The sequence below is a fragment of the Lepisma saccharinum genome, chromosome 3, assembly GCF_977018435.1.
Source record: "Lepisma saccharinum chromosome 3, izLepSacc3.1, whole genome shotgun sequence".
Classification (NCBI taxonomy): Eukaryota; Metazoa; Arthropoda; class Insecta; order Zygentoma; family Lepismatidae; genus Lepisma; species Lepisma saccharinum.
This window is the reverse complement of record NC_139231.1, coordinates 87,149,180-87,177,134: the sequence shown is the minus strand read 5'-3', so window position 1 is coordinate 87,177,134 and position 27,955 is coordinate 87,149,180. Positions and strand designations below refer to the sequence as shown.

General features: G+C 37.9%; 1 protein-coding gene across 2 annotated transcripts in view; it reads left to right on the top strand.

The window, feature by feature from the left end:
* PpD3 (protein phosphatase D3) overlaps positions 1-27,955 on the top strand; it is a 63,941-nt gene that overhangs the window by 19,050 nt on the left and 16,936 nt on the right. For both annotated transcript variants that reach the window (XM_083118974.1, XM_083118973.1), the window contains exons 5-10: positions 3,170-3,334; positions 3,626-3,731; positions 5,024-5,166; positions 20,701-20,788; positions 21,052-21,271; positions 23,671-23,752. In XM_083118974.1, the coding sequence (XP_082975100.1) occupies positions 3,170-3,334; positions 3,626-3,731; positions 5,024-5,166; positions 20,701-20,788; positions 21,052-21,271; positions 23,671-23,752 (804 nt within the window). The remainder of the gene's footprint in view (positions 1-3,169; positions 3,335-3,625; positions 3,732-5,023; positions 5,167-20,700; positions 20,789-21,051; positions 21,272-23,670; positions 23,753-27,955) is intronic.

Sequence of the window (27,955 nt, the reverse complement as noted above, 5' to 3'; positions counted from 1 at the left end):
GGATCCGAACCACTGTGCCATGTGCCTCTACCGGGTATCGAACCTGGATCGCCTTGAATACAAGGCGGCGATGTTACCACTGCGCCATCGAGGAGTCCCTAAATGTATTAACAATTGTTTTGAGGAAAAGGAGCGCACACATCATGTGAGGAACAATTTATACCATTTTTGCTCTTGGTTTGTTACGAGATGGATGAATTGATTTATTTGTATATATGTATTAATGAAACATTGAACACGTGCACAATTTAGTGTCATGTTGCATGTGTATTTTCTTATTTTACGTTGCTCCATGCTGCATATGTGTAAAACATAACTACATGAAAGTGACACATGTCGTATGTACACAAAGAATTATATTCCTAATTTTTGTCTTCCAAAAATACAGTTTATTTGCTTGGTTTCATTAATAGCTAATGTGAAATTGAACGTGTTGAAAAACTACCAGGAAAAAATGCCAATAATATTTGGCGTTTATCCTCCTGGTACTGGCTCCCCTACCCTCCCCGACAAAAAAAATTGTGGTTGCGCCTCTGACCCCAGGTAGGGAAACGGACTGACAAATGCATATCTGGACAATTCTTTTTTAATGGCTGCCATAACTTATTTCTCCTGTCTAACAAATATTTTGGATGAAAATTAGTGTCAGCCTTCACATTAACATGGTAAGACAGGGTTCCTACATGTCCTGGAAAACCTGGAATTTTAAAATATTCCTTCCAGGCATGGAAATGTTATGAAATTTCACATTTTTCCAAGCTTTACCTGGAATTTTGGAGATTGTCCTGGAAATTCCTTTGACCCATTTTATTTGTATGAATTACTATAAGTTTTCATTTACCGTGCGTCCATTTCGATCTGCAGCCGAGAGATCGGGAGAAGCGTGGCGGGCGGCGCTGACGGAGAAGCCGACATTTGCGGCCTGTAATGCCCGCTTATTTTTATAGACATATGCAGACATTTATATAAATATTGCAAAACGATCACTAACCTGTGTTATAACACGCAAAAGTTCTTCTGTAATTCATCCAAGTTCTGCTCTTATATACACAAATAAATACGCTATAGAAACGATGTTAAGAGCCACAGATAAAAAAGCATTTTAATCATGGTTTTGATCAGTAACGTCCTGCTTAAGTTTATATCCTTGAAAGAGTTTTGTGGCGATGGGAATCGTTTGGAGGTTTCGAATGTGCAACACTGTATCAGGATTACACTTCAGACGAAACCGATAAAAGTGAATGGTTTTCGTGAGCTTCCTCGCAATCCGAAATATCCGAGCTCGAGTTTTTTGTTCCTTCGCGACTAGATAAAGACAGAGTCGTAAATATAGTGGCGATCAATGTAAACCAAGAGCGTGTTAATTTCGTACTGTGCGCAAGAGTGTTATTCTTGGGTACTTGCAGTTACTTGTTTGTGTTATTGTAGTGTGTATGTGTGACGTGTCAGTGAGACGATTGGAATGCCAGCCGCAAGATTCACGTTAGAACAAAGATTTTTTATGTATGACACGTACCTACGTGAAAACAAACTCGTGTAGAGACGTGTGTAGGTAATTTGTACAGAAATTCCCATGCGTTTCAACTCCACACAGAGATACGGTTAGATATCTTGTCCTTAAATTACGAGAAACTGTATCGTTAAATTTTAAAACACGTAAGCCAAAACCGACGGATTCTAACCGAAGCAAAACTCGATGATATTGGTGCAGCGTTAGAACGTTCTCCAAACAAACCTCTACGCCGTGTTTCACAAGAGGTGGGCGTGTCAAAATCATCGGCACATACAGTCACTAAGCTACTAAAATTAAAACCATACTCTTATAACACAGGTTAGTGCTCGTTTTGCAATATTTATATAAATGTCTGCATATGTCCATAAAAATAAGCGGGCATTTCAGGCCGCAAATGTCGGCATCTCCGTCAGTGCCGCCCGCCATGCTTCTCCCGATCTCTCGGCTGCAGATCGAAATGGACGCACGGTATATATGCCAGTGTCATGACAGTGGTTTATTTACTTATGTCACATTGCTGGGTACTGTAGTCATAGTTTTGTGATAAGTTTTATTTTTGTGATTGAAGTATAATGCCCCACACTTTCGTATTATTTTGTATCGCTCAGAGGTAGAAAATATGATGATAATAATAAAGGTTAAAAAAAAGGGTTTGCTATCCTAAATATTCCAAGGATATTATTCTTGTTTATTTGTAATACAAGATGGTAATTTTTTATAAACTTATATATACTTGTGTTTATTTTTTCTACCTTTCTGTATTATTGAAAAATTAAATAACCTTCATTATACTAAGAAATGAAAGGTGTGGAAAGGAGCAGGTGTAAGGGAGTTGGGAGTCTGCATTAAAAAAATTTAGAACTATTTTTTTTTAATAAAAGGAAATATGTAATGATGTGTATTTTGCCATGCTTACTTTCTACACTTGTCTTGGAGCAATTGTAGAAAATCCTTGAAAAGTCCTGGGAAAAAATGCATGATTTTATGTAGGAACCCTGTAAGAAGAAATATGATAAAGATTAGGAGGGAAGTTTTCTAATTTTACTGCGTTTTGTAAGAAAAGTATTTACATGTTTTATCTGTATGTTGCAGAGAAATTAAAAATCATAATTTGATTACCCATACTCAAATTTTTAAAACCAAGAAATGATCATAAAAAATTCAAGCCACACTAGTAGCTTGCCATGTATTTTCAACCTTAGGCAGTGGCTCAATGGCTCTAGGAGTTTGGAGACCTCTGTCCTAGGCCCATACACATGTTGTTATGGGTGTGGCAAGAACAGGAATATGTAATGTTGATGTGTGTATCATCTGTGGTACACACATTGTGTGAAAAAAAAATATGAGTTTTTTTTTCTCTTCCTCTTAAGTTCACTTATGCTCAGCTATGCTAATCAGTACTGGACCCACAGTTACTAAAGTGCACAGAACATTACCACTGTGCTAATGAGAGGCCCATATGTGCTCTTATGTGTGCTCCTCCCCCCCCCCCCCATGAAGTTAATTCAAACATACATGTAATGTACCTTTGTAAGGCAGAAGAACATTATGAAACACCTCATAAGTTAATTGCAGTTGTAATGTTCATATTGTGTTAAATGTTGTATCTACTCTTATAATTTTCATGTTAATGTTCAGATACATTTTGCATTTCAGATCCTTTTAGATGTAAAGCAGTTGTTTGCATCACAGCCTTCACTTGTAGAAATAGACATTCCTGACAATCAGAAGTTCACTGTGTGTGGGGATGTTCATGGACAGTTCTACGATCTCATGAGCATTTTTGATTTGAATGGCCTTCCTTCTGAAACAAATCCTTATGTATCCTTCAAAACAAGATTTTGCAGTAATTAATTTAATTCCAAGTTTACTTCTACCTTTTTTTTAACATAATGAATTTTCATTTTTTTACTTTATGTATGCAAATTAGTGTTTATCACGTATTGAACTTTAAGTAAAAGGAAAAAAAACATGAAAGTTTAAACTGTTGTGGATGCAAAATAACAAATTTAATCAAAAGGTATTTATTTCACAAATAAATATTTTTTTGTTGTCTCTGGACACTTGAGGTATGTTCCAAATAGTAAACCTGTGTTCCTTAACCATATCCAGTTATTCAATGGAGACTTTGTTGATCGAGGCTCATTTTCTGTGGAGTGCATATTCACATTGTTTGGATTTAAGTTGTTATATCCAAAACACTTTCACATGTCTAGAGGTTAGTGTCTTCATTAATGCACTTCATTTAATTTTTATCTCATCTTATATTAGATGCTTATTTCTCATACTTTTTGGAAGGGCCCCTCCTGCTTATATGTTTATTCCCATTACCTATGACTAGTATATACTCACCAGGCAATACTTAAATGTTGACATAAATAACTACAAAGGAATCCTGGTTTTATATTTTCACGCATTTTAATTTATTTTAAGGTAGTTAAGTTATTTAACCCATGAAAAGCTTTAATAACGAAGGTGTCAAAATGTGTGATGTCATATAAAAAAAGGATTAACAACAGCTATGAAAATAAAAGCACAGTCGTATGGAATTATTATGTATTATTCTCTCAACAATAAAGCACTTACATAGTGAAAATTGTGATGTAAAAAATACTATGCAAATTTTAATGTTTTTTTTTTAGTTCCGATATATTTTCTGTTGTTGATGATCATCTTTCTTTAAAGTCCTAGTTTAAATGCACTGATTATTCATCTATTGTGTTCCAACAAAATTTCTCAGGTTAAAATAAAACAAACAATTTAATAACATGTCCAGCGTTGAATTCTCGATGCATTTAAATGGAAGGACAGTGGCCTGTCTGACACAACTATCATGTTGCCACATACAGTTACCTTTGTCTGACCAACCCCATTGCAATATGCTCATGTGCTTAAATTTTACCCCTCTGAGGATCTTGGAATTCACACTGTTAAGCCTTGCTTCCATGTTAATAAAATAAAATACTGACCAAGGCAGAATTTATGGTATAAAAAAATATATACACCCTCTAACAGAGTCTTCTTACATGTTAATGTTTTATTAACTTTGAATTAACTTTTTCTTTGCACGAAGTCCCACATATCTAATAACTATGAGATTCTCAAGCAATTTATTTTCATATTTCTCAGTAGAGAAATCCAGAATAACGGGAGTCTTTATTAATTATTTGTTACCCTCAATAATGTTCCATTTTTATTGCCCTAGTTATTGTTCTGACCTCTGCAATTTTCCATATCTTTTTTGGGTGTGTGTAGTTTGTTGTGGTCCGACTTATTTCTCTTAGTGATTTTTCTTTAAAAAATAATCTATTTTAAGTATATTCAGAAAATTTGACTTCTGAAAATAAACACTAGAATATACCCTGACAGTACCTTACAGATGACATTTTTAGTGTTTACTGTATTTGTGCCAGTTTTTTAATGTATTGAACAAAGTTTAATGCTGATCAGCATGTAGTACATACTATATTTTGAAGGTTATCCATTGTTCATTTTTATTTTTCACTACAGGCAATCATGAAAGTCAAACAATGAACCAGATGTATGGATTTGAAGGTGAAGTGAAAGCAAAGTACACATCACAGATGTCTGAACTCTTCACTGAAGTTTACAATTGGCTTCCACTAGCACATATTCTCAACAATAAAGTTTTGGTAAGCCCAATTTCCAAACTAATGAACAGAGTGAATGAATTTGTACTTAATAACTTCTTCTATTATTCAAGTGTTTTTATGTTGGATGTGAGCTTTATCATAATTATGGCTCAGAAGTTGATGAAAAATTATCTTTTTTTTTCAGACCCTTGAAAACAATGCTAAACCTTGTAGCAGTCAGTTTCCCTTTAGTTAGAATCAGAAAACATTATTTTTATTTCTCATTTTTCAGCTTTTTTTTGGCATTTAGGTCATTTTTCAGCAATTTCTGCAGCGTTTGCATTTTTCTTCATTTTTGAGATTTCCTTTTCTCCTTCTCTGTTGTTTTGTGAATTTTAAATGCATTTGCTAGCATGGACTTTTTAGCAAGTTTGCCATATAATATAATAAAAAATACAGTCTATGCAAAAGCACAATATTATTTTTAACTGAAATGTTTGGCAATGGATTAAATAATTAATTGCATTAAATTTTATTCCTCCGCCAAACTTAAAATACTTTGTGTGAAACTACTTTGAGGTTCCCTTGCTGGCCACTATTATTGCTTTAATCTATGGCTTTAAAGTACAATTAGTCACAATATAAAAAAAAAATTATAATCTGATGCACGTGAAATACAACCATATTTTCTACTGACCGATGTATTGTGCAAGGTTGTGAAAGGAGGTGAATGACTTGCACAGAAAAACATTGTGGTGTATTTTATGTAACCTTGAAGTAAATATAAAGAAAACTACATTAGCACTTAATTGCTTTCCCCCTCCATTTCCTTCGGTAGTTTAAACCACCAAACAACAGGTTTTATCGAATTATTCAACTACGCTCTTGTATTATTTCTCTTGTAGTCTACGGTTATTACAATCATAAAAACACATTGTTATAACTATCTTTAGTCAAACTAAAAATAAATGTCTGTTGAAGGAGCATGTGTTCTCCTGAAATGTCACAATGCAAAACTGTGTTTTTATGCTTGTAATAATGGTAGACTACAAGAGAAATAATTCTAGAATGCAAGCAATATGTACACACAAGAAAAACTATTACTCTCTTGTAATTTATGAAAAAAAAATCAAGCTTTCATTTTAAGAGTGAAGAATTTTTAGGTCATTTTTTTTAAAAAAAATAGGTTATCAACTTCCAAGCTCTAATCATAATTAAAAAAGGTAAGTAAGATGAAGTATGAAATAACCATCCAATATCACAATTAATCCAATCATACATGTAATTTGTGATGATTCTTTCATACAGTGTCTCAAGATCATGCAACCCTTACAACATGAAAACCATTAGAAATACTGTAATGGGATTTCTACATTATGAAGCTTCAGCCATGCACATATTTTTAGTACTTACCAGTAGCATATTCTGCATATTATCACTTTACCATTGAACCAACTTCCCTTCACAAAAAAAGTTTTGAAGATTTAGCCATAGTATTTGTAAAATTGTGCTTTATATGTTAAGCTTAGGAAGGGAATTTCTTAGTATCCATCGGAAGAAATTTGTGTGATGAATAGAGAGGCTGGATTTTAAAGGGAATTCCTCTTTTCATTTTTCAACACGAATCATGGAATAAATAACAAGAGTGTTGATAATTATCTTCCACCAACAAGATCACATCGATTTGATTTCCCTTTTTAAATACATTTTCCTTTCTGGTCCCTTTATTTACTAGTTTTTCAGTCTAGATTCCCTTTTTAAAAAACATCTTCCTTGGTCCCTTGATTGACAAGATATCAAATATTTCGTAGGACTGTATTTTCCCTAAACAAAACATTCAACAATTGTCTTATTTGGTGCAGCTTAGAGAAAAGAAAGAACAAGTTCCTTTTTTCACCTTATCTTCCCTCCATGAGTATTGGGAGCACTTTGCAGCAATTGTTGCAACAATGCGATCTGGGCTTAAGCAGTAGCAAACACATTGTAATGGCATGTCTGTTGAGTTGAAAGTGTACTTATCTGCTAGATTTAGACTTTTATTGTGAAGTTTTTATACAATAGTTTAACTTTACTGTGTGACAGTAACGACAGTATTGAGTGTCAGTGAAATGGCGAAGCCAGGTAAAAGCGGCAGCAAGCTATGGAATGTGGTAAGCTGTTTCAAGGAAGATTTCATCGAAATGGATGGTAAGATTATTCGCTATGCTTTACCTTAAAAAAAAACAAAACAAGGAAACGTAAAAGGACTGTAGTTTATTTTTGCACTCCACTAAAAAATATTATTTTAAATGAAAGCACAATATATACCATTCATATATGAAAAAGTAAACTTAAATTTCTTGCATTTTTTACTTTACTTCATACGAAATTTAATGTATCCATTTTTATATGCGAATTGCATGCATTGTGCTTTAATTTAAAATAATATTTTTAGTGGAGTGCAAAAATAAACTATAATCCTTCTTCATTTCCTTTTCTGGTCCATTTTAGAGTAAAATTTTCCCCTTTCAAATCCGGTCTCTAGTGATGACCCTGGAAGATTCCTGGGTGTTTGGGTTCTTTCTTTATTGTTCCTTGACAGTGTTGTGTTTCAGTTTTGGTCATGTTCTTTTCCATGTAAGACCATGGGACTTGGAGTTTATATAATCTAAAGGTCGTTGAGGACAGACGTGTTTTTGTTGAACTCCGCTGGTTGAAGTGTCCGGGGACAATGCGTGTGTGCACCGTTCAGTGGCGCCTGGCTATAGCAATGTATTTCACCCGAGCGAGCCCGAAAGTGTCGAAAGCAAAACAGAACTGCGGTCTTCAGAAAGTGTATCTTGCGTATGGTGTTGTTGCTAACCCTACTCATTGTGGGGGGTGTCGAGCAAAATCCAGGGCCTGGAGATGATCTACAAGAGCTCAAAAGTTTGATTCAGGATCTCAAGTCTGAATTTCAAGAGAGCAACAAGACTTTGAGCAACGAAGTTCGCCAACTCGGGGACACTTTAAATAAGATATTGCTGAGGGTGGACAACATGCAAAACCGTGTAAATGTTCTGGAAAAGCGTGTGTACGACCTGAGCGATTACACAAACTGGTGGGAACATAGAATCGACGATCAAGAGAACAGAGGACGTGTTTTTTGGTGTGGAGGAAGATGCTGGAGAGGACTGGAACGCTTCGGAACGTAAGGTGAAAGATATCGTCGAAAGCAAACTCAAAGTGACCCTCCATGATGATGATATCCAGAGAGCGCATCGTGTGAACATTCAGCGATCACGTGGCCCCCGTCCCATAGTGTGTCGTTTTTTATGATACAAGAAGAAAGAGGAAATAATCAGAAATAGGACAACCTTGAAAGGAACTAAAATATTTATTGACAATGATTACTCTTCGTCGGTTCGGCGGGAAAGAGAAAAGTTGCTGCCGTACATGCACGACGCACGGAGACAAGGACACAGGGCACATCTGAGCTTTCGCCATTTAGTAGTGAACAACAAGAAGTACGCCTTACGTGATCTGGAGGACAATTCACCTGCTCCCCCTCAAGAACCAAATGGACCATCCCCAAGTGCATCCGCTGAAGGTCATCGGCCTGCTTTCCACCCCCTTTCTCCGTGGAACACCCGCCAGAACCATGGAACTTCACAGAATTCGGAGACCTCCCCCTCCCCCTGCTGAGATGGTCAACGTAGCCATGCCCAGGAGGTCCAAACCGGTAAGTTATTATCAGTGAATGACAGTTCAGAACCTCGATTCAACTACTGTGTCAAAAATAAACTGAACAGAAATATACACTCTCTAAACCCTGTAGACGGCCAGAATAATGACACACGTCATGAAAAACACTTGTTGGATATTGTCTACCAGAACGTTTGTGGCTTACGTACTAAAATTAAAGATTTTTACGTGGCTATAAACGCCAATAACTATGATGTAGTCATTTGTACCGAAACGTGGGTGAATTCAACACATAATAGTTCTGAACTTTTTGATGACCGGTACAATGTATTCAGAGCCGATCGTAAATTGTTGCAAACTAACAAAAACCTGGGAGAGGGTGTAATGATTGGAATCAAAAGGGAACTTATTGCGATTCAAGTAGAATGTTTAATAGATTATCCAAATATTGATATTATAATAGTTAAAGTTCGAACAATTCCTGGTAGTTATATATATATGTGTGCAATTTATATACCTCCTAATTCTGATAGTGCCCTGTATGATGCTCTTTTCAATTGTATAACTATGTACTGCCCGCCGGGGAGTCCGATTCTGATAATTGGTGATTTTAACATTCCGGAAATTCGCGATACAGATTGCAAAGCATTAAACAACAGTAAAACCTGTCAATCATTATGTAACTTCCTCCAACTAACTGGTCTACAAAACAAAAATAATATTAGGAATAATTATGGGAAAATGCTTGACCTAGTACTAACAAATCTGAACCACATAAAATTGTCCAAAGAACCACCTCTGTTCGTTCCTGAGGATAAGCATCACCCTACTTTATATTTGAAAGTAAGTCATGTACGTTGTAAAACAAGAAATCCGGAACCAAACGAGAAACGCTACAATTTTAGGAAAGCTGATTTTAACAGTATGTATAAAAAATTTACTTCGATAGATTGGGAAGAATTAAAATTGTGCTCAGACGTTAATATTGCCGTTGAAAAATTTTATCAGATCGTCATGTCCGTGTTTGATCATTGCATTCCTCTTTCAACCCCCTCCTCCCGCCACTACCCTTGTTGGTTCACGCGACAGATTATAAGGGATCTGGCATCCAAAGCAAAACATCATCATAAAATGAAGCATAACGTAGGGAATACTCAAATGCATGTAGCAAAATTCAAAAATATACGAACCAGACTAAAAAAGAATATTCAGGATGCGTACTCAAACTACTTAAAAAGCATTGAAGCTAGTGTTAAAACAGGGGACATGAAGCAATTCTGGTCCTTCATAAGAAATAAGAAACGACCATCATACGCACAACTTATCTGTAATGAAAATCAAGATCTCGACAGCAACAACTCAATTGCCGAAGCGTTTGCGAAACACTTTCACTCTGTTTACGTACAGGAACCATCTTCTTACGAACCACCAACCCCTTTGTCTGAAACCGCAATCGCTGAAGTAGAAGCAGCAATAAATAACCTTAAACCTAAAAAAACGGCAGGGCCTGATCTTATTCCACCCCTACGTAATCAAGGGATGTGGTGAAAGTCTAAAATATCCGTTACATATACTCTTCAACCTTGTAATACAAACATCGAGATTTCCAGATAAATGGAAATTGTCCCAAATTTGTCCCATACCAAAAACATCAGATAAATCTCAAATTTCAAACTACAGACCAATTGCGATACTCTCTGCGCCATCTAAACTATTAGAACAGATTCTTTATAAACACTTTTTTGCTCACGTAAAACCAATTCTCTCCTCGCACCAGCACCGATTCGTACCAAAGAGATCTGTCGTGACGAACCTTGTAGAAATTTCAAACTTCATTTCCACTGAACTTTACAACAGAGGTCAGGTAGACGTTATATACACAGATTTCTGCAAAGCGTTCGACACTGTAAACCATGATATTCTCTTGAAAAAATTAGCATTTTGTAACTTCTCCTCTTCCCTCGTAGATTTAATGTGCTCGTATCTCAAAAACAGAAAACAATACGTAAATTATCAAGGTTGCTGCTCCGATGAATTTGTAGCTGGCTCAGGCGTACCTCAAGGTTCTAATCTTGGTCCCTTGTTGTATTTAATATTAATTAATGACATACCAAAACAGCTTAGAAATTCCGAGAAACTCTTATTCGCTGACGATTTAAAATTCTATAGGAGCATTCACAATGAAGATGATTCCATTAAATTACAAGAGGATATCGAAAATCTCAACGCATGGTGTAAAGCAAATAAAGTTAATCTAAACCATAAGAAATGCAGGGCCGTAACATTTACCCGATTGAAATTCCCAATACACTATAACTACGAAATAGCACACACAAATAGACAGGGCAAACTTAATAACAGATCTTGGTGTAGTGTTCGATGATAAATTATCGTTTCAGTTACATATCACAAAGACTGTTAATGACGCGCATAGAAAACTGGGGTTCATTATGAGAACTGCAAAAGAATTCAATGAAAATAAAGCGTTGTTATCATTATTTAACCTATGTGTTAGGCCCAAATTAGAATATGCATCTATAGTGTGGAGTCCACAAACCAGTAAACAAATAGATCTTATTGAAAAAGTTCAAAATAAGTTCACTCGCTATATAGTTTTTAGGATAGATGGTGCATATCCAAAGATGACACCTTATAACAAATTACTAATTAAATTACACATTACCTCCCTTGCAAACAGAAGAACCATACATCAGCTCCTTTTTCTTTTCAAACTTCTTAACGACAAATTGGATTCTTCCTCTCTGCTTTCAAAAATAGCTTTCAATGTCCCCCATCCAAAGTTGCGATCAAGAAAGCAACTCTTTGCAATTTCCCGCACCCGTACAAAATCCGCAGAAATGGCTCCCCTGCGAAGAATGTGTAGCTTGTATAATGAATGGTTAGAGAGGAGCATACACTTGGACATATTTGCTAAATTTTCTAAGTATAAACGCTATTTAATGGAAAACATTCGTACTTAATTTTGTATTATTTTTTATTATTATTAGTATCATTATTATTTTTACCTTCTTTATGTGTATATATATATCCATACATATATGAATGTAATTGTGTAAGGTTTGATTCATTTCTTAACCACGGTAATGTTTAAGGACGATATATATAACCTCTATATGTATTTTTTTTATATCTGAAATGTGTACAAATATTATTTTGATGTGTATAAATCCTATGTAAGACATTTACTGTGCACTGTAAAAGGGCAGGTGCCTGTTGTGCGCAGGATAATAAATAAAATAAATAAATAAAAATGTAATCTTGGAGCGAGCATGCTCGTTCTGACAAAGTTGTATCAAATGTGACAGGTATACAGAGGTCATTTACTTTATATCCGACCATGTTTGATGGGTACCCACTTTAAGAGATACCGTGCCGCCACCACCGATCATGTTCTATTGGACCCCCAGCATTGTGGACTATCGCCCGTCATCGCAGTTTCCATTGCAGCAAGCTCCGGCGCAGGACAGGCATGGGAATTCTGTCCCACTCCTCCCTGCAAGCTTTCCAGAGACCATCCAGGGTGCACGGGCGGCGTTGTTGAAGACGTCGTTTCAACAGTCCAAATGCGCAAAAATTCATTGGACTGGCATCTGGGCTTTTCACAGGAATGTCTTCAAACGGAATGACACGAATTCCTAATTCCTCTGCCATTTCCTGATAAAAACGTAGTGATGTTCTGGCGGTATGACTCGAAGCCTTGTCCATATGGATCATCACCTGGTTCGCGTCCATTCCATACAATTGTGGGATGTCTCTCCGATAGATAGGTGTCAGAATGGAGTCTTGGAAGTATCTGGCATTCACCTTCACGTTTTTGTCCACCTTGTGTATCATCAACTTACCCTCATATCCGAATCCCTTCACAACCATAAAGCCACGAGGGAAACTTTCCCTGCACTGATGAACAAAGTTGCTGTGCCCCTTGCCGTCAATGTCACGGTATGTGATTGCCCGAATGTGACCACCAGCAGGGAGATGGACATATGATTCATCCATTGTGACAACTTTCTTCCATTTGGAACCTGCCAGGTACCTTTCATACAGGTTCACAATGCGTACGTACGAAAACTTAGCCTGAAAAAGGGCCAATACGTAACCCTCCCAATACCGGTTGATTTTCGTCACCATTTGATAACATTCACTACCAACACTCACGCACCTACAAGGTCAGACACAACACTGCTCCTGCCAGCAGACCCATAGTTCCAGCATGATACGCCAGGTGGCAGCACCAAGTCGACAATGGTCGGATATAAAGCGAACAACCTCTGTATAAGGGCATAGTTGTTTGGAAAATTTACATTTAGGTCTAATAAACAAACTCTTTTTTATCAGAGAATCATCTATCTTCTGTCTTCCTCACATTTTGAATACATGCTTTTATGGAAAAGCCATGGAAAGACAACCATGTATTTTTATCTTCACAGGCGAAACTGAATTACAGTGTATTAAATACTTAATACTTAAATACTAAAGTGAATACTTTGTATTCACGTATACAGAAGTCACAGCATTAAGAAAATTTGTTGCATCTTCAATAAACATGATTAATTCTATAGTTTCCCTTTTTTCCATTCTTCATTCCATTTTTTTAATGAAGCTCTCTGGCATGATGCATCTCCCCCACCCCTGCACCCTGACCACTCACTTTGTGCAAGGAGAAATAAGAAATGTTGGAGTAATGAAGATTTTCAGGATACACCACGTTGCCAATTTATTCCATACAAAAAGTTACATAAATTATTCAAAGCAGTCAGTGTTTTTTATTCCTCCCTAGAATGCAGATTATGGGAGAGTGAGAGGAGGTAAGGAATTATCACACAGCATGTGTTGATGTATGGGCAATACAATTGCATGAACGAAATCATGCAACCAGGGGTGTATCCCCCCCCCAAGGTCAATGATGCACTCCCCCAAAAGGTAAAACATTCTCACCCCCCCCCCTTTTATGCCGTATTATTTACTCAAATTATTTTGGTCACAACATTTGGTGAACAGTAGGCACACACATTTAATCAATATATATATTTACTTTAGGTATTGTTTACAATATAGGAATTTACATGTATATTGTATGTATATTACTCTGACATTGATTGAAATAACATTTTACATATATGATGATAACCTCTGACGCTACAAAGTTGTTTCAGCAAACTTATTGATAATTTCCTCATTTTGCACCACTTTTAAAATTTCGGACTGTCAGGATGGAATTAAGGTATTACACCACCCGTCAGCTATACACGGTGTAACAATTGAAAAATTTTGGTAAATTTCTTTTAATATTTAAATTACTTTTCGATAGCCCTCGTATAAATTTTTTTGAGTTTTAATCTTTTGAATGTACATTTTATCTTTGTTAAAAATTGTAACGCAGTTTCTGCCAAGTGAAAGAGAACGCGAAGCAAGTTGAAGCAGCATTATTTTCCTTTTTTAACAACAATGGGTTCTTTTTCGTTCGGCGCTGCGCGGGTTTGTAAATAAGTTTAGCTTGCATTGTGTTTCTGGATATGCCTTTTTGGAAGGGGTAATTGTTGGATGCTAAAAATAACTTTTCAGTTTGTCCAAATCTTTTGTTTGGGAATAGAATTGCGCAATCCCGCAAGTATAAATACCAGCCGTTTCGCTGGCAAAATAATCAGTATAGCAGTAGATTCCGGAATCGTTTGGTGATTAAATCGCTTGTCGAGGTCCAGGGCTGGGAGAATACGGGCGTTGTGTGGGGAGTGGCTGGTCAGCTCTGCCTTCCACAATGTCCGAGGTTTTCCGTAAGCCACCTTCCAGGATTTGTGCTGGTCAGCATGATCCTTAAAGGGGATTTAGCGGGCATATAAATAATTTGATTCATTTATAAATATTTAATCAATAATTTAAAATTTTGATTCTTAAATTCTGTCGAAGTTGGCACTGGTCAGTGTGACTCCGATATAAATTCAAGATATACATCCTTCTCGTCGAGTTAATTATTTCTTAATTTTTAAATCATTCTGAATTCTCCTGGTCAGGAGGTTCATTTAAATAAATTTGTTTCTTTGATACTTAAATCCGAGAGCATACCTCTGGTCAGAGGGTGTCTTTTAAATCTGATAGCTTATATAGTTCACGTCCGTTTTTAAAGTCTGAGTATCCGGAACGTTTATTTGGGTTCTCTTATTTAGGTTTTATATTAAATATATTTTAGAAACAGTTATAATAGGTAACCGGTCGAGTATATGTTTTTATAGAAATTTGTTTATGTAAAAGTCTATTGTTTTGCTTTTGCAATGTGAGTAGCCAAAAAGGGTAGACAGTGTCCCCTGTTATGTTAAGGAATTCCACGTGAACATTTGTACTTTTGTGGCCGAGATATGGCTTTGGTATTGGGTAGAGAAAGGCTCCCCTTATATTTAGTTATGAATGTTATTGGAGGTTGGCCCCGAAGAGGGTAGTATACCTCATGAGTTCTAGAGAACATAATGCAGATGTGAAAATATGACAGAAGCACGAATAGATATTTAAGGATAGATGTTTATGTAATTTTTCTTTTGGTTTTGGTTAATGGAAATTTTGTCGATCATTACTGAATAATTTGTCACTTGTTTATTGAAACCAAGTTAAGCTGGGTTAGTTCTATGCTGGGATATGGACAATATATGTATAAGAGAGAGCTCTCTGGATTGTATTTTTACTTGAAAGCAAGTTTCAGTCTGTTACGGAAGTAATTTTTGAACAAAAATTTAATTTTGGCATTGTAGTTTTCTCTTGATCAGAAGATTGTATATTTTTTTCTTTCAACCTAACTAATATTTGGATTTGTAAATAAATTTATAATCGTTAATTGGTATTTCCTTGTAGTAAATTTGTCTAATAAGTATAAATTAACTGGCTTCCTTTTGGTTGGTGAGGTGTCCCGCCGTCACTGGTCAGTGAGGCGGAGGCTTTATCAATCCAAAGGACGTCAGAATCGATTATGCTGATTTCGATCGCGACTCGCATGCGTGTCCTCACTGGTCAGTGGGATGCGGGTGCGATCACGATGGAGTTCAAGCATGAGAAAGGTTACCTTATTTTGAAGTCTTAGTTAAGTAAGCATAAATTTAATTTTAATTATATTATTATTCAAAAGCAGACCCTTACCCGAACTTTGGGATGCGGGGTCTCATGCCCCGCAGGAACTGAGCGTAGTCGTGGCATTTATATATTAATAACAGAAAGATATTTGGTAGGCAGCAACGCCCGGTCTTTGTCTGTCGAGGGGACCGAGCCGGTGTGTCGTGTGCCTTGGCAACGGGCTGACGGCCTTGTTTGTTGCAAGTGGCACCATAACGTTGGGGCTCGATTAGAAAAGGGAACCTGTTTTGCTCATATTGTAAAAAAAAAAAAAAAAAAAAATAGTTGTATATTATTCCAAACGCTGGGGCTCGATAGAAAAAGGGAATCTGTATTTGCTTATATTGAAAAATAGTTGTATATAAATTAAATAGATATAAATGTAAATATATATGAATTTTTTTTTTTTGGAAGAAAGAAAAGAAATGGGTATGGAAAATCAGGATTGGATGGAGAATGACCTGGAGGAAACTTATAAGAGTGGGAGTGTCTTTGCAGATACGAAATTTTGGGAAGAAGAAACGGAAGTACTTCAGACAATTAAGCAAGTACAACAAGATGTGGGAACTTTAGTAGAAAGATTGACCATGTTTGCGCCAAAGGAAACTGGAATGGAAGAAATCAGGAAGATCATGATGGAAGAGTTTGGGAAGTTGGAGTCAGTGGTTCGAGATTGGCGAAAAACAGAGCTGGAAAGACAAATAAAAACACTAGGAAAAGTATTCCAAGGTGAAGAAAAGGTAAGACAGGTGGAGTTGGCACTGTGGGAAAGGAAGGTTGGACAGACGCTGACAGCCTTCAAGGAAGAGCATGAAAGGTTTCTAAGAGCGCAGAACGGCCAGTTCCGAATTTTGCAAAGCGTCACGGCAAAACTATTAAAAATAAGGCAAGCCGAAGACGAACAAAGGAGGGAGTTAGTGTCGGTCGCCATACAAACTGATCCAGTGACACTCCTCAAACAGGATGAATGTGTCCACGAACATAGTGCAGTGAGCCCCGGTGAAGAGTACAGTGAACGAGAAGACAGCGAAAATGGATCGCCAATCAATGAAGAAGCAGGAGATAATCTGGATGGATGGAAGTTCTCGTCACGTGAAAGAGAGGATGTGGAAGTGTTACAGATATACCACGATTTACTCGAAGATGGGGAAATGCCAGTGGAAAAGCTAATGAAGGAACTTGAGTGCCGAGGAATCACAAAGACCACCTGTGCGAACTTTTTTCGGTTAAAAAGAAAAGCAATCGTGGTAAAAAGGGGCATGGCTTTTCTTAAAGTCTGAAGCATTAGTTTTAGTGTGAATGTATATATGTAAATTAGTATTCTCCTACACCAATATCACTTAGGTCAATGGTGTGAAACAGACACAAATATATCTTGCAACTTGAACTTCATCTAAGTTATAAAAATTGCAAAGAAAACTAAAAATCAATAACAAGTCAATCAAAGGAACCAATCCCCCTTTTTGTGTGAAGGTATATAGAATTGGTAACTAAACTATAAAATTTTGTTCCCCCCAAAAATTTTCATGATGCTGGCACGTCATGAAACCCCCCCCCCCGTGGGCACCCCTGCATGCAACTATGAATCCCATTTCAGGGCAAATTATGATCTTTTCATGTGATTTCATAATTATTAGTTTGGCAGATTCGGACAAAATTGTAAACTGCTAGTGTTCCAAAATATGACTTTATGCCCCAGATTATCAAGTTTTCCACTTCATCCAAAAAATTGTTATTCCCACACCCATCAAGTATTGAACTTCAGTTATTCCAGTGCCAAGCTACAGATTTGTGACACCAGCCACAAAACTTTGAATTATAATAATGCTACAATTTCTTACCTTCTTTTCTCTCTCCCAAAACTCCCAAAATTGGCATTCTGTAAAAAAATCACTCTTTTTTTGGCTTTGTTAATTAGTTATATACACTGCTCAAAATATTTAGGGGATCAGGCAAAAATAAGTAGGGGATCAGACCAGATATCAAAACTCATGTAGGCACACTAATACCAGATCCTTTATTTCATTCTGAGATTAGTTACAGCAAGATATGTTGTCATGATACCTGATGTTAATGACATTAATGACATGTGACGCGATATGACAATTAGAGCATCAGTAGAACAGCACAAAAAAAGCACAAAAACAGACACAAACACTACAGCAACTCTCCTCTAGTATAGTGTATGGTCTTCCCTAACGACCAATACTGCTGCACACCTGCGTGGCATGGAAACAATGAGCTGTTGTGGGATATGTCGCCACTCTGCCAGAAAGCAATTTCCAGCTCTGCACGAGTTTTGGGAGGTGCTGATCGAGCTGCAACTTGTTGGCCTAGTGCATCCCAGATGTGCTCCATTGGATTTAAGTCTGGAGAGCAAGCTGGCAAGGGCAGATGCTCGATACCCTCCTGGTCCAGCATGTCGTCCACCAACCCAGCTTAGTGTGGACGAGCATTATCATCCATGAAACTGAAAGAATCACCAATAGCACCAGCATAAGGCACGACGTAAGGTCGGAGGATCTCGTCTCTATACCTTCGAGCTGTCAAGGTGCCATCGCGGATGATCTGCAGGTCCGAATGTCCACCAATACTGATTCCTGCACACACCGTCAGTCCACCGCCACCATATCGGGAGCGTTCTTGCACAAAAGCTGGGTTGTTTCGTGTTCCGCGTTCCCTCCAGATGAGAACACGTCGACTGTCAGGTTCCACACTGAATCGCGACTCATCAGTGAACAGAACGGACCTCCATTCGGAATGTCCCCAACCACGATGTTCCTGCGCCCAGTTTCTACGGGCTATACGGTGTTGTAACATTAATGGAACACACACCATGGGCCTACGTGCATAGAGGCCACCTTCATGAAGACGATTACGGACAGTTTGAGATGACACTCTGGGTCCCGTTGCTGTTTGCCAGGCATGTTGCAGTAGCGTTGCATTCTGCCCCCTGTTCCGACGGGCTGTGATTAAGAGATAACGGTCCTCCCTCGATGTTGTTGCTCGTGGATGACCTTTGTCTTGTCTTCTGCGAACACTTCCTGTTGTTTCAAAACGATTCCATAGTCTGGAAATCACATTTTGCGACACTCCAATGGTGTGTGCTACCTGGCGTTGTGACTGCCCAGCTTTAATCCTTCCTATGGCTTTCCGAGCCATAGCTTCTGGTAAATCACGTTGATGCAGCATTGCCTTTCTCACCTGAACCTTTGCCTTCCCCAACTGAACTGTATAGCTAACCAGAGACGACTAGCATATAACTCCAGCACTCACTCTCTCCTCCCCTCTACCCTTTGATATCACCAGTGCAAAGGTTACGTCATGTTTCAGGCACTGGAACTTTCGTTTACGGGTCTTTAGCAGCTGATTGTAGCTCATACAGGTGCTGACAACATATCTGGTCTGATCCCCTACTTATTTTTGCCTGATCCCCTAATTATTTTGAGCAGTGTATATCATTTCATACAGAAATATTCTATAAGAATGAGAATTTCAATATTTTAAATTGAAATGAGAATTTCAATATTTTCATATAAAGATATTTTTCTATGAAAATTGTACTTCCTTAGCTTCAAAATAAACCCAAGATGAAAGTTAGGTCCTCCCCGATGGCGCAATGGTAGCATCGTCACCTTGTAATTAAGGGGTCCCGGGTTCGATACCTGGTGGAGACACACAGTGGTTCGGATCCCACTTTATACTGTAGGTCCAGTCCCGATTAGCCTTACAGTGTATAAAGTGAGCTTAAAACACCAACTCAGTCAATCAATCAAAAAAGCAAGATGAAAGTTATACCATTATTGGAAGCAAAGTTATGAATTGTTTCATTTGACTTTGTAACCACATAAATTCTACATGTCTTACAATATTTGTAACCCTGATGTATGAGTATGAATACTGCTAAAATTTTACCTTGCTATTTTCTACCAAATTTCATGAAAATCTGAAATGGTTGGGTTGAAAAGTTCATTTTTTGATCATTTGGCATAGTATGACCCATATGCATGTACATAAAATTTGTGTTAATGAAGATTTATTAATAGAAACAGTGTAAATTCAATAATTTTATTTTATAGCCTTCCAGAACATACTTTAAGCTTCAAATTTGAAAAAAAAAAATTGTAACTGTTCTGCCTTTTAGTGACAATGCAATTTTAGTAACATACGTTGACACAAAAAATCAACATTATAGGCAATACACTATTTTTTCTGTCTCTCAGTGCAAAGGAATCTTGGTGACAACTTTAAAAATGGAATATACATATATATCTCTAAAGTTTAGAAAAAAAAATGAAAGTGATACGTCGATTTGACTCGGAGATATAACTTTTTCTGTTAATCACTTCAGGCTACCACCTTGGCCTCAGCAATGACCGATCCATGCAAAATTCTGAAACTTTAGCCTCCTATTTCTCCGTAACTATGAGGTCTACAGAAGAAAAATTTTATGTGTGTTCATACCTTGATAATATTAACAAATACACCAAGTTTCATTGAAATCTAAATCGGTGGGTGTCATGGCCTGAGTTGACATGGAATCAGTCATTTTTTAATGTGGCCTTTGGCTAGGTCCTGAACACCTTAACCATGAAAATGTAAAATTGGAGTTCCACTGTTCATCACTAAAGACACTTTGCATTTACTACCATAAATAAGTAATATGATACTGTATTAGCAAATTTCAAAATCTTGTTTTAATGTAAGTCCTGTTTCAACTTAACCAAGATGGATTTTTTCATATGATGTACCCTCAATATAGTTGCTAATGACACTATGGCACTATGGCATATTATTTAGTAAATTTTTCCTGTGTAGGTTATGCATGGGGGCCTATTTTCAAAGGATGATGTTACTTTGGACGACATAAGGAAAATTGACAGAAACAGGCAGCCACCAGAAGAAGGTAAATTTCTGTTTTTTCTTAATTTATGTATGCAAACTTTCTATAATGCCATATTGAAAAGCAAACTTTCTATATTTGATTAAAAATTAAGACCTGAATATTTTTGTCATCTATCATTTTTAGCTCATTGTTGAAGCTATAAATCAGTCATGTTCATACTGCAGTAAAAACAAAAACTATGATTATTATTAGAAATGGCCTCTATAAATGTATTTTCTTTCAACTTAGGTGATCATACTTTCACAATATTAATTGGCTTTTAGGGTTGATGTGTGACTTGCTTTGGTCTGATCCCCAACCACAAAATGGGCGTGCACCAAGCAAACGAGGGGTAGGAGTGCAGTTTGGTCCAGATGTAACAGAAAATTTTCTACAGAAAAATAATTTAGAGTATATTATTAGGAGCCATGAAGTGAAGAATGAAGGCTATGAAGTGGCTCACAATGGAAAGTGCATTACTGTTTTTTCAGCTCCTAACTACTGGTAAGAGAATTATAATTTAATTTTTTTCTGCTTCTAACTATTACAAGGTAACCAAGAAAGTTACCACACACTGCGAGTTCCAAGGTTAGACTGATGAGATGATAGCCAGTTGTTGATGAGTATACACATTCAACAATCAGGTTATGGTCAGTGCAATTCGACATAAATGCCAGTGAGAACACGCGAAGCATGGGTACTCCAAACAGCATGATAGGATACGTGTGCTATAGAAGTTTAAACTTGAAACAAACATGACAGTAGCAAGGGGAGATTAACAATAGTTGAACATGTGACGAATTGGGAGAAGGAATCCATGCCAGTGCAGAAACCATTCATCATCATCTCCAACTTGGAAAATTGTATCAGGTGAATCAATAGGTCCCACATGCCGTGACCCTGTGCTTCCTTGCTGTCACATCTGGAGAAGGATCCCTTTATGGACAGAGTTCTTACATGCGATGAGAAGTGGGTTTTGATTCATTGATTTGGTTTATTTTGCTTTGCTTTTCTGCTACTTTTGGCTAATCCCGAAGATGAGGATGAGTGATGAAATTGAAGAAGGGACACTCACAAAGAACATCCATGCCCAGGCTGGGATTCAAACCTGGGACCCCTTATGTCATAGCATGCTGTCCTAACCACTTTGCCATGGAGATAAGAAATGGGTTCTTTACGATACTCCACAGTGCCATTGGTTAGCATCACATGAACCTGTTCCAAAACAACCAATACATCCAAAGAAGGTTATGTTCAGTGTTTGGTGGACTGCTCAGGGTACTGGAAAAACATGGTGCTAGCACTCATGAATAGCATTTTCCACTTACAAGGAGGGTTATCTAAGTGTCCCCTCCTATTTCCATGAAACTTGGCAGGTGTATGAGAGGGGCCCAAAGGAAGAAATACATGTTTTTGTGTTTCAGCTAAAAAAAACTGTTTGGGGGGCACCCCCCTCAAATGTGAAGATGATGAAAAATTGAAGTAAAAATCTGACCCCGAAACCACATAAATATGGCATAGGAAGAACACGCACATATAATTCTAACACACACAGCACAGAACTGTAGGATTGTCGGTACCAAACGCAAGTGCTATCGTGAAGGACAATGGTGGTTGAAGTTCTGTGCTAATAGTACTGGCAGATGCACAAGGGGGACACTTGAGATATGAAGTTCATATCACTGGCAAACACAGCTCTGTGCTGTGTGTGTTCCAATTATATGTGTGTGTTCTTCCTACGCCATATTTACATGGTTTCGGGGTCAGATCCCCACTTCAATTTGTCCTCATTTTTACATTTGAGTGGGGGGAGGGTTTGTCCCCTAAAACCGTTTTTTAACTGAAACACAAAAACACTTATTTCTTTCTTTGGGCCCCTCTATACACCTGCCAAGTTTCATGGAAATCGGAGGGGGTCACAAGGGTCAGATCCCACTTCAATTTGTCCTCATCTTGATATTTAAGGTTTTTTTCCCCCCTAAACCCTATTTTTAGACTAAACAAAAAAACATGTATTTCTTCCTTTGGGCCCCTCTATACACCTGCCAAGTTTCATGGTAATCGGAGGGGGACACAGGGATCATATCCCCACTTCAATTTCTCATCTTGACATTTGAGGGGGGGGGGGTTGCCCCCTAAAACAAAAAAAAAACATGTATTTCTTCCTTTGGGCCCCTCTATACATACGGCCAAGTTTCATGCAAATCGGAGGGGGACACTTAGATAACCTCCCTTGTTGGCGGAAAATGCAAAGCCACATGTGGTTAAGGTCACTCGTGGCACAATTCTCCACCTTGGGTGGGAAACACTGATACATCCACCTTATTTCCTAGACTTTGCCCCATCTTATTACCATCTGCACCATTAGCTGCACAACCACTTTAGAAGAAACAGTTCCAATTGCACTTTATGTCGTCTTTGATTCACATTCTGCAGAGTTCAAACACAGTTGGAACCATGGTCTTCCAGAACGTTGAGACAGGTCATTGCTGCTGATAGGGACTATGTTTGACTGAGTTTTTTGGCATGAAAATCTAAGAGAACTTTCTCGGTTACCTTTATAGAAAGATCTTTGTGATCTCAATGGAAAGCATAAATCTATAGCAAAATCTGTCATTGCACATTTCAAACCATTAGCATGCATACTTTATGTAGGCACTTGTAAATGTTATGTATAGACATGTTTCGAAACTGTATGAAGATTGGGAAAGTTATCACAACATATCTTATTTCCATTAATTGTAGCAAAAGAAATTTCAAATCAAAGAACTTGGAGAGTTTGTATGGTTTGTAGTCTCAGACACTCAGAGTTGTAATGATTCTATCTAAAGCCACTGGTACCATTACAACCCAGGAGTGTCCATGACTGATATTTGTATTAAACTGTGTTTGCTTTTGTGCAGTGATACTATGGGAAACAAAGGAGCTTATATAACATTACTTGGAAAGGACATGAAACCTCAATTCACATCCTATGAAGCTGTGGTAAGTTTTTGACTCCTTTCTTTCTGTCATAGTTTCTTTAGTCCATTAAAGTCAGTACAATAGAACCTCGATTTTAAATTTTTCTCTGGGTCAAAATGCAGGAAAAATGTAAAATCTGGAAAAATTTTGCAACTTTATACTCTGTTGGGACTATGAAAATTGAATGCATAATGCAGGAAAATCTAAAATTGGAGTTCCACTGTATTATGCTGAACAATAATGAATTGGTACTAAACAAAGGATTTAACCTGAAGCTTTGTCTGTGCCAATGACTCGGTGGAGGCATAGTGGTTCAGATTCCCACTTTTTCCACTGTAGGTCAAGTTGTCCCTATTAGCCTATCTGTGCATAAAGTGAACTTCTTAAAGAAGAAAAAAAAAACAGATTTCGGTGCCAGTCAACAACTTTTTGTCACATTACTACCTCCTGTCAACATTGACATCCTTCAGGTAAATCTCTTGTTTTTACTGATTTGCATTAATATGAAAATTTTACTGCTACTGATAGAAAGTCTATAAAATTTTTCATATATAGATCTAAACTTGAATTACATATTTACCTAAAAAATGTAATAGTCAAACCCCGATTTTACATTCTCACATTATACGTTTTCCCGCTTAATATGTTCAGCCATTGAGGCCCCAGCAAAAGGCTGTGTTAAATAATAGGTTGTTCATTTCGATCTTACGTTCGCTCTAACTCTAGTTTTCACGCTTTATACGTTTTCCCAGGAGTGCTGAGGTGGTAAATTTGCCAGAAGGCTGGTCTGTTGACTATGCAACTTTTCCCTCCTTTTGCAGGTGTTTCCATTCACCCCTCGACCTTGAACTTCCAGATGTTAGGTTTTTCATGAGAGAGAAGGGAGTGAAGAGGCATGGTTCTGTTGGGGGGAAGGGGGGGGAGGAGGCACGCAAGTTGCATTTGTCTTGCATCCCTTGATGGACAGGAAGGAAAAACGGCACTTCTTGCATTCCCCGTGAAGATGAAATGGGCTGATCCTTCTGCCTCAGGATCAGACAAGCACACTGTTGCCAAACCGATTCTCGCTAAATGCTGCCTTCCCTAGAGTTTGGACACATGTGTGACAGGTGTTTTTGTCCACACTTCCCCCCCCCCCTCCACAAAAAAGGAAGTGGAAAATTGATGACAGGACTATCACCTATCGCTTCTTTGCCCAAACATTTATGGAATCCTTCCTAGCTCACGGGAACAAGAAAAGAGAGGAGGGGGGGTTGTTTGTAAAAACTTTTCCTTTTTTTTTTTTTTTTTTGCAGTGTTGGAATTGGAAAAAAATAAGAAGGATGTGCCATATCTGATAACAACTTCATTTTTTCTTGAATAAAAAGTCGTTTAGATTCATTTTTTCTTGAATGAATAAAAAGTCGTTTAGATTCCTAAGGAAATACGATTAGATCTAAGCCCCGCGACAAGTTAAGTTTGCAGCAACTTTTCGCCTATGTAGACCCAAACGTGCGCGCAGAATATAGTTCCGCTGCAATACTGTCGATTTTCTCAATGTCTGTGATATGAACAGCTCGGCGGTCGAGGCAAGACTCGCACGGGAGATGCTGAGCGCCATTCTCGCGCGGTTTAATACATAAAACCTGCTGCAAACTTAACCTGTCGAGGGGTATACTTTGATTATTTTTAATCTGAAGTTTTTTCACGAATGCTCCTTCATTTGGTTATGAGAATGAAGTTTATAATGCACAAAGTAAAGTGATTATTTTTTTCTATCGGCAGACAGGGTGATAGTTTACTCATTGACGGCAAAAATATTCTTGTCAAATCAATTGTATGAGGGAGGGGGGGGAGTTCGGGCAAATGTATTATTCTATGTGAGGCAGAGAATGATTTCTTTGTGCATATTATGAGAGTTGTGTGTTGTACAGTGACGGGGCCAAGAAAAATTAGTGAATATACGAGGGGTGCAGCAATATTTTCTGAGAGCAGCCAAATTTAGTGCACATATAAATGCCATTAAAATGTGTATTTGGGCCAAAAGAGCATATATTTATTTACTTTTTCTCATTTGCTGGGCAGTCGTGGTGGCCTAGTCGGTAGGGCATCTGACTGCCATGATGAAGACTGGGTTTGATTCTGCTGATCACATAATCTCAAAATGGTAGAGATTGAAGAATATGTGGAGTATAGGCAGGTGGAGCATGGTGCTGATCACATCATCTCCCACATCCTCCTATATATGCATCAAGGCAAAGTGCATGGGGAACTTTACCTTCACCTTTTTCCCTTTGCGGGGGGTGGAAGGGCAGGTGTTTACTTTCTGATGCCCCCTATGGTATCATCATTAGTCTTGTAATTAGTGCAAAGTGCCAAGTATTTCTGCCCCTATTTTTTTTTCTCTCTTACACAAAACTTCTTAATGAATTAACATAAAGGCGGAAAACGATCTCCTGTCTCCTTTTGTCTGATGTCTAAAATTACGCAGGTGCTCTTGAACCTGAATATGCACATTCAAGAACTATAGCATACTAAAAGTAAAAAACAAAAGATGCCCATCTCCCTCCCTCCCCCCCCCTTCCCCAACAAGCTCATTAATCTGTCAATGTGCACAACTATGCAGTAATTGATCGATTCAGCCCATTTCTCTTTCTTTAATGTGCTGCCTTGGAAATCTTGCTCGTATGTCGAAAGCATTGACATGACAAAATAGGAGAACGTCAAGCAGTGATACTACCCCCCCTCTCCTTTTTTCTTTCTGCAACTTGGCCGCGCATGAGCACAGTTCAAGTACATTGGTGCCGCTCCACAAGCTGTTTGTCTCCCCCTTCCCCTCTCCCATTATAAACCAGTCGAAGGCAGAGGATAGGGAACCGTCGGTTCCTTCGATCTTTCTGTCCCTTGCATGGTGAGAAACCTTATTTGTTAGCTGGATTTTTTAAAAAATCTTAATGCAAAGTATTACGCATATGCTATGATATTACGGTCAAGTGGAACCAATGTGCGAGGAAGGTGTCTGCTGCTGCAGATCTAGGGTTGCCAGACATTCCTCTTTTATCTTTAACTTCGCTGCTTCTAATTGAAGTAATACCCAGCATTAAACCATCTCGTTTGTGCACTTAATAGTTTACACATTTAAACTGAAATCCATTTTGTTATACCTCCCGTGAAGCAATGTTGAAACAACATGGGAATCAATTCTCTTGGTTCCCTTCCGACCGCAGCAAACATGTGTGTCAGACACAGCGACAACCATGTCAGCGTAAGCTTCGCCTGCCTGGGGACAGAAATTCTCCCCTAGCAGCTCTCCGTGTCGGAGGGGTGTTTGTGAACAGCAGGCAGCTGGCGCCAATGCTTCGTCTCCTGGCTCCAGAGCTATGACTCATCCACTTGGAAGGGAAGAAAAAGGGCAGTGTTTTGAATCTCGTCGCAGAAGGTTGTTTTGCTTTTATGATTAGGAAACATGAGCACCAGGCAGAAAGCAAGCAGTAAAAAAAAAAGACAAGCTTTCCCCCCCCCCCCCTGATAAACACCTTGAACACACAGAGCAGTGCAGGAAGGAAATGCACATGATGCTAAGGATAATATAATCGCCACTTTTCTTCTTGATAGAAGGGGTATTTGCTCTCCGCAAGACTTCTAAATCCAATAATAAATCATCGATTAATATGGATGTAAATAACAATCAGTAGAATGCTCAAGAGGGGGGGGGGGTTGATGGGGTCATACTCCCCATTTGGCCAGCATTTCTAAAAAAAAAAGCCAGGAAAAGATGGCAAGGTGAGGGCTGACTACTATAAAAACTATACGTTATGCCATCCTATGGAAAATCCTGCGCAAGTCACTGATAACAATCTGCCTATTGTGATGTCTAGAAATGCATAAGTTTGACAAAGCACTACATGCTGTTGGGGTGATTAGGACTGGATACATATGCAGTTCAAATTGGGATCTGAACCATTCTGCATGTTCTCAGGACACTTTGATTACAATATATAAAGATGCTTAACATCCAGCTATAAATGATCATCTCCCTCTAATTATCCAGGACTTCTAAAACTAGCAACTAATTACCAGTTTACAGAGTAAACGGAGATCCCACACAATCAGATGCATAAACTGAACCTAATAGGTGGCAGTTGGAAGTAGTCATCCACCGCCCCCTACCCTCGAAAGTGGGCCCTGTTAATCAGTCATTGATTTTCACAGCAGGTCTTGCTTTTTACCTTAGAAATTCATAAT